The 7969-nt window shown below is 40.3% G+C and overlaps 1 protein-coding gene across 3 annotated transcripts; it reads left to right on the forward strand.

The window, feature by feature from the left end:
• Positions 1-3780: 3780 nt before the first annotated feature.
• Positions 3781-7555, forward strand: LOC113027253 (uncharacterized). Of its 3 annotated transcripts, none has more exons than XR_013910300.1 (4): positions 3781-4021; positions 4121-4176; positions 5005-5836; positions 7259-7555. XR_013910300.1 is itself a non-coding variant. In XM_080304105.1 (3 exons), the coding sequence occupies exons 1-3, from the start codon at positions 3942-3944 to the stop codon at positions 5709-5711; spliced, it is 843 nt and encodes a 280-aa protein (XP_080160231.1). In that variant the 5' UTR covers positions 3781-3941; the 3' UTR covers positions 5712-5913. The 3 variants fall into 3 exon arrangements, 1 of the variants encoding a protein (XP_080160231.1); XR_013910299.1 differs by lacking the exon at positions 7259-7555 and adding an exon at positions 5920-5982; XM_080304105.1 differs by lacking the exon at positions 7259-7555 and having other exon boundaries at positions 5005-5913.
• The last annotated feature ends 414 nt before the right edge of the window (positions 7556-7969 follow it).

Raw genomic sequence — 7969 nt, forward strand, 5'->3', positions numbered from 1 at the left:
AAATCAAATTCAGTGAAATGTAATTACATCAATTATTCCCAACGAAACATTTTCATGAACAAATTCAAAAAATACGAGCTTAAAAAAGGAAGCATTTTGATAGTAAATTGAACTACAAAAGTTACTTCTTTTTATTGCTGGAAAATAAAAAGGAGTGCGTCTTTTTTTTAGGAACTAGATGCAGCAATTTATTGACACATATTCAAACATACATAGAAATGCAGCAGCACATAAGGCAAAGGCAGAGTTCGTGCCATTCTGACAAGCCTGAAGTAAAGATTTAGCACAACCGACTTTGATTATTCTTTAACACAGCCTTAACTCTCTTTGGCAGCTCTCTTCTTTAAGTAGGATTCAGGAGTAGTTGTAGGCATCTTGAATGACATTAAAAAGCTGCTGTTCAGCTGCTGTAGATGGTGTTTTGTTTAGTTTGGGTTTTTTTAGGTTTACTACTTCTTTATCTTTTACTTGTCCAGTTTCCTCAAAATATCTAACTACACTGTAAACATCACTGGGTAATAGAGCTTTGTGAATCACTTTGTTGGTGCAAAAATATTGTTTTATGCTGGTCAAACTGTGTTATCATTTGCATATACTCTACATTCAGTTAATGAAATGGAAACAAGCTATGTGTATTTGTGACATGCTGCTAGTAACAAAAAGTAAAGGCATTTAAAAAAAAATGTTGTTATTTGTCAGATACAGACGGACAAAATGGTGGTAGACGGACAGAAGAAAACGGCCGTAGTGATAGATGTACCGATTCCGAATGACAGCAACATCAGGAAGAAGGAACACGAGAAGCTGGAGAAGTACCAAGATCTCAGAGAAGAGCTCGAGAAGATGTGGAGGGTGAAGGTAACAGTGGTTCCAGTTGTAATCAGAGCACTAGGTGCAGTGATTCCCAAGCTATGTGAGTGGCTCCAACAGATCCCAGGAACACCATCCGAGATCTCTGTCCAGAAGAGCGCAGTCCTAGGAACAGCAGAGATACTGCGCAGGACCCTCAAGCTCCCAGGCCTCTGGCAGAGGACCCGAGCTTGAAGGATAGACCATCCGCAGGGCTGAGAGGAGAATATATGTATGTAATGTGAGGGTTCACTATGTGGTTTGGAATCTCTCTGAACGATTAGAAACAGCAAGATGGAAATTGATAACTTTCTTAGCAGCCTCTTTACTCTCAGCACACAGCAACAACAACCAAACACTTCCTGTGTATAGCCTTCATGAATACTGCACTGGCCACTCAAAGCCAGGAAAACCTATACTCAGATCAATGCAGGGAAAACAACTAGGTATTTTCAGCACATACTTATTACTGCTTTGAACATGCATGTGTAAAAATTCAGATGCGTAAACATGTAAATAGCAAAGCATGTAACCACTGAATGGGTACATAACTAGCTCTTTAACCCATTTAAACACCTCTTTGTGTATAAAATAACATTTAAATTTCCACTTTACATTTATATATATACATATGCGAAACCCTTCCTGGATGCAAACCATGTTGGAAATGTCTAAATAACACTAAACAGCTTGTGTGCTGTATCTTGCAAATGTAACACATGAACATTTCACAGCAAATGGAAATTGGGCCTTGAAAAGCTCATCAGGGCTGCAACCCCAGTCTACATCTCTATTCTGTGTCTCACTGTACATCTGTATAGTGAAAATAAAGGCATTCTATTATATTCTATGGATCACACAGGGAATCACCTTTTGATTTCTTCATTGTCTTAACAATTTAGAAATTCTGGATGTTGTTCTTTCTTTCTCCAACACACAGGAGGAAGAGCTGAGCAGCCATTTTCCTTGTGAAAAGTCTTCATGCTACCCACCACTTGAGAAAGAATCCAAGTGAATTACGTTAAACAAAACTGGGAGTCCGATTTTGAGTGCCAATATTAAAATGTTTAACTCCTGGTGCACAGTTGTTCCGATGTGCACATTTAGTTATAATAGAAACAATCCTGTGTCTGTGCTGCAATACCAAGCTTATCTGGAATAGATAAATCTGCTGCATGTTGGGTCTCCTTGCCCTTGATAATCCACATCTGTTCACATCAAAAGTGAACTTCTACTTCAATACAATTCTAAAAATCACATCTTCAGCAGCCAACTCAACACATATTTTGGGTCCCTCACTCTAGCAAGCGGTGAGCGCAGCGCATGCCGTGTCCGATGTGAAAGGGCCTTGAAGCAGATTTGGCTTGGCTTGAAGAATGTTGGCCACTTTGGAAGGAATTTACCAGACAACTTCCTCCTAAATATTTTGAAGACTGGCTACCTGGCTTTGAATACAAAGCAATCTGAAATAACAACAACAAGAAATTAATATAGAGCATCTACCAGGCTGTTATAAAAACATTCAGCACTACCAACACTAATAATATTTCATTATTAGTATTGGTAAAAAAAAGATAGCTAATTGGCAATTTTCAGTTATAACATCAGATCCTGAAACTAACTTACATTTCTTGCAATTTGCTGTCATGAGGTCCTCATATCATCTGTCTTTTCTGAGCTTTGGTAGAGTATTATTGTTGAGTCTGGTCCCAGTGATTATCCTTTAGATGCAGGTGACCATGGTGATAAAGATGAGGCCTCTGAAGACGACACTGCCACTCCAGTAGGTTCCTTCAGGACCAAATAAGTGGAACCTGGCAAACTTAATTTCACAAGTACAAGTAAATCAAAACTATATTTATATGAATAGTAGACAAATAAATTGACTTAGTTACATTCCATCACTGCACTCAAATTGCCCCCTTGTAAAGATAGAAATCCTGTACATAAATCCTATACATGTCTGGGGCCCGGATCTCCTCCAGTCGCTGATGACCTGGGGGGCAGCGTTATGGCTCCCCATACCCACTATTAGACACTTACATGGAGAAATCTTATGAACATAAACGGGCCCACACACACAGGTGTATACACAAGTGTTCAGACAGGTGTACAAACAGGTACTCACACACCATCTTGGTTGGCTGCTGCCTCTAAACATATAATGTATTATTAGCACTGTATGCTGTTCACTCAATATTTATTACTTACTATTACTGATGCTTATGGTTGTTGCTGTGGTTTTCCTACTATGTTGTCTGCTTTTTGCCCTTTTTTTCACTCTCAGCAGGCGATCAAGCAGATTTTCAGTATCTGTTCTCTCTCATTTCCTTTTCTCCTCTGTTTTTCTTCCCGTCTCCTTCTGTTATATCCCCGCCTCTCTTTCTTCCTCTATCCTGTCCCCCGGTCCCATCCATTCTGATTGTAATAACTAAAAATGAAATAATAATAATAATAAAGGTAGAACAAAAAGCCAGACAGGCGATTCCAAAAGAAATAAAAAATTGCCCCCTGCGGACGGACTATTCTTCAAGCTCAGGTCCTCTACCAGAGGCCTGGGAGCTCAAGAGTCCTGCGCAGTATCTTTGCTGTTCCTAGGACTGCACTCTTCTGGACAAAGATCTCGGATGTTGTTCCTGGGATCTGCTGGAGCCACTCGCCTAGCTTGGGAGTCATTGCACCTAGTGCTAAAATTTACATTGGATTTATGAAATTCAGTGCATCATAAATAGACAAAGTAAGTTGAACTTTTCAGATTTTATTTCACTTTTCCTGTGTAAAGTTTGAATCTAGCCAGATTTTTAAACATTTAGTATTCTCTGATTGGTTAACAGGTTACCTGGAATAACAGTTTGTGTCTCCCCAAAAGTTTGAGTGAAGAGCAAAATAAACATGTATGCATAAAAGAAGTGGGGGAGTCGATCTGTTGGGTACCTCAGTTCAACTTCTCATTAAAAAAGCCTGATTGGAAACACCTGCCGGTAGGAAGGACCGATAAAGACAGCAGCATGTCCTAAACACGTAACTCAGATGTACGCTGGTGTTTGGTCGGAGCTGATGTGTGTGGACCCGTGGAAATGTGAGTGCTTTGCATGCACAGTCCAGCTGGAGGGTTTGTGAGGACAGTGAGTGCAGCTACTGGAGTCATGGTTGCCCGGTTCTTAATTGCAAGGTACAATGTTTAAATGTATTTTCATGATATGCACTTCCTGTACTTGAATGTGAGGCTTTGGTCTGGTTTTATCTTGACTGTATTTGTGCTGCTTGACAGGTTTTTACTGCTTTATGTTTTGAGTGATGTGAACTATTCCTCAGCTCTTCCCAAAGGTGAGCATGTTGAAACCTACTCTAATGATTTTATGAAATGACAACTTTATGTCTTACCTGAGGAGTCCAGTGAAGTCCTGCCTGCATCCAGAATCTGCAGCATCTCTTTAGATAATATTTGAAAGAGGTTTAACAGTATTTACACTGGAACAAAATATGTAGTATGTAATCCAGGCAGTTTTTTTCCTCTCCCCCACTTCAGGTGATAAAGCTGTTGGTCACTAAACAGGTCTACCAGTGTACCTTATCAGGACTTTGCAGCTACTGGGTTAGGGTCGAGATACCTCATGCTCAAATTGGCAGATTTGATTTGGTTAAAGCAGGGTATTTAAATGGCTCACAGCACACTGAGAGGTAAAATGTAACGCTGAGTTTGCATTACTTTAACGTCACAGCCGGGTTTCATTTAGTGGGGGGGAAACTCTACAGGTTCCATGTATGATGCATTAAGTTAACTTGTAGATGTTTAGATACCAAAATCTCAACTTATGTAATCAGTCATCGTAAGCATGGTGTTTTATCTTTTTACTTTAGTAATTGCTTTGAAAAGACGGAGTTCTTCAGTGTTAAATTTGGAAAAGGAAAATTCAAGCTGGGTAACTGTAGATGGTATAAATGTATATGAATATTATGCTTTCTGTGAGTGGATCACACAAATTAACAGACTTCCTTCCTCCTGTTAAGAGTATAAGAATACAAATGTCTTTGACACTGGCTTAATAAACTCAACACTGAAGTTCTATCTAAACAATACTGACAAACTGTAGATGTGTTCTAAGCTTTACCAACATGATTATAATCTGTACTCATACCCATGTTCTTTCTCAGCCACAAGTTCTGTGCAGCCTAGAACGTGGCAGGGTGGAAGAGGGGAACAAGATGTGTATGGAAATCCTCGCCCTTTCCAATACATGAGGGCTCTGAGGCCGACAGATCCACAGATCTACCCTAATGTGCGTAATCAGGTTCAAGTCGAATCCCCAAGATCATATCAGCAACGCTCTAATATTCCCACCAACAGACCCATGGAAACATCGCTGGTCCAGCCACGAGCACACAGAAACAATCTTGTGGCCAAGCCCAGGAGCTTTGACATAAGCCTGAGGATTCCTTTTGCTCACTCTCATGATCGTGCTAATCCTCCTCGGTACGGACCAAGCGGCCTTACTATTGACAAGAGTTTTAATAATCCCCGCAGAGACCATGCCCATGATCCTTCAAACCTGGGCTACCAGTTCAGCTTATCCATTCCCTTTTCACATGGTTCTCCACGCCCTCCAGGTAGCCAGGAACATCACGGTGGACGTCGACACAGGCCTGAGAAAGATGATTTGAGTCGTCAAACAGAGCATTTGCCAGTTCACACAAGGCTGTACCCTGACCAGCATCATGATGAAGGCCGCCTGCAGGAGTTTGCATTTCCGAAGCCAGCTGGAGAAGAACACCCATCAAGGCCACATCATCCTCAAAGATATGCCGACCCTTACAGTGGATACTACAACTTCCAGATGAATCCTACGTGGAATAACTACTAGTGGCATTACCGTGGACCTCATTGGGGTCATGTAAAGCATCCATCTTCTGACCCTTGGCCAAATTTCCATCGGTCAGCTTCAGACTGGCATGGATGGAAGAGATGACCCAAACTCACAGGGCAGAGGTGGGTCATTAGTTTTTAGCTATTACAACATGGCATTTCATGTTGTTAAAATCTGTTCCTCACAAATGTCTCCTCCTTTACAGCTCTACAGTGCAAAAAGGATGATTTCCTGTATTTATCTAAAATAAAGTGAAAGCTCCCCTGTAGTTTCTCTTGTCTTTTGTCAGGTTGTCTGAAAGAACGGCTGAACATTTGGGCTGAGGTTAATTTTCAAGAGCTATTGACCATTCATGTCTGAGTCTTGTCCTCATAAGCAAGAAGCAACAAGTCTATGCCCAAATCTGCTTTTTCTAAATACTTCGGTGATGTGCATTTTGAACCAACTCCAGTCGTCAGTTTCACGAGAGGCGTATCAACACCATTATAAGTATTCCAGACTTTACACTGAATCAAATATCCCATCCCGATAGTTTCTTGTATACAAACATTGTAGAACTTCAGTTGAGTGCCTGCCATGAGATTGCTATTAATATTGCTATTCCTTAAAACAGTGCATCATTGTGGCTGAAGTAGCAATAGGACTAATGGTAGGGAAAAGTGGCAGAAGATCTTTTGGAAAGATGTACTTGAGTTTCAGGGGTGATTTATAAAAGCTGGACGTCCCAGGTCTGGAAAAGCTGACAACAATGCATCTTTACACAAAACACTAATACCTTCATTATTCAAATATAATTTGTTTTAAAGAAGTTGAAGTGCTCCACACCCACACGGACTGCTAAACCCCAGCAAGCACAAAGGGAATGTGCAGCTGACCAGAAAAATGCTTTAATTCAGCAGCGTATTGGCACAATGATGCATCCTCTAGGTGGACAAGTACTCTCTGTAAGAGCTATTGCATCAAATGTGTTTGGAGGAACTGGTGAGCACAAACTGGTTGGAGTGTAATTTGATGGTGCTCTGTTGTGCAGAGTTTCAGGTTTTTCCAAAATTTGAGAGATTCACCTAGAACATCTACAACTCACCAAACACTTTTGTTTAAATAATTGAAGAAAAAAAAGGGTTGTGGAACTGTTTTGTGGCAAGGCACACTGACTCCAGTAGTCTCTTTGATACTGCACCGTGCAGCGTGTAATATTTGGCTAATGTGTACTCAAACATGTAGCCCCCAGTACAGTCAACTTATAACTTCAGTGAATAAGTCAGACTTTGCACTGTTTTGTTTTGTGTGATATTTAAATATGATGGCTGTCAAGTTTTTTCAGTAAACCTTCTTATAGTCATAAAGAAATGTTTTTGCAAAATATTTCAAATTGTTCTAACAAATCTGTGCTCAAAGGAGTTCCTCCTGCTCGAGGTGTCTTGCAAGAACACTAGCATATAATGTGCATGCTGCGTTATTGCCATCACATGTATGAGGCATGTATTTACTTTTTGTACTGCACTTTTTCTTACTGTTCTTGCTTCTGTTCCTTTTTGGTACAGATGAGTTAATTCGAAGGCTTCCACATCTCAGCCGACAACTGAAACAAAGCAGCTGACAAAAAGGCATCTGTACCTCCAAAAAGTGATGCAAGAGGCTCCTACCACCAGCAAATGTGTGGGCGTGTCTCACTGTCAGACAAGCTATAAAACTGTGGACTGAATATTTTTTGTTTGCATTATAATTTAAAAAAGAAGAGAATGGAAAGGCATTAAAAAAAAACAAAAAAACATTTCCCCTCGTGATTACTCTTGAAGGCCACGGCATCCTTAAATATTATTCTTCATCTCTAGTTTTTGTATCTCACCAGGCTGCCAGCAAGCCCATCTCTTGCTGTACAAGATTATAGCTCCTATAAAGCAAATGAGCAGAAATTAATAATGAACTTAGATTAGTTGAGTTTACTAAAGATTCGCATGGAAACCTATTCCCCTAGACCAGTAACTAGGCAGGTGGAATGTGACAAAACAAAGAGGGCAGCACTCAACAAGACTGAAGAAAAGTGCAGCCTCATGAAGACTCTATAGCACCCTTCAGAGGCAGAAACGTTTATTACAATGAATGAGCACTTTTAAACATGCAACTATTCAAGCTGTTACACAGTATTACTGTGTATGACCAAAATACGAGGTTGCATGGAAGAAACTGTATTCTATGGTGTCACCAATGGACTTTGGATGCATGTGTGTGATATTTTCAGACTACTTAAAAGT

Source organism: Astatotilapia calliptera, chromosome 7, assembly GCF_964374335.1.
Source record: "Astatotilapia calliptera chromosome 7, fAstCal68.1, whole genome shotgun sequence".
Lineage (NCBI taxonomy): Eukaryota > Metazoa > Chordata > Actinopteri > Cichliformes > Cichlidae > Astatotilapia > Astatotilapia calliptera.

What these genes read in the sequence shown, in the direction of transcription:
- LOC113027253 (XM_080304105.1), top strand. Translation starts at nt 3,942, where the DNA reads ATGCACAGTCCAGCTGGAGGGTTTGTGAGGACAGTGAGTGCAGCTACT. An exon ending in GCCCGGTTCTTAATTGCAAG is followed by an intron (nt 4,022 to 4,120) that starts GTACAATGTTTA and finishes GCTGCTTGACAG; the next exon opens with GTTTTTACTGCTTTATGTTT. An exon ending in TTCCTCAGCTCTTCCCAAAG is followed by an intron (nt 4,177 to 5,004) that starts GTGAGCATGTTG and finishes GTTCTTTCTCAG; the next exon opens with CCACAAGTTCTGTGCAGCCT.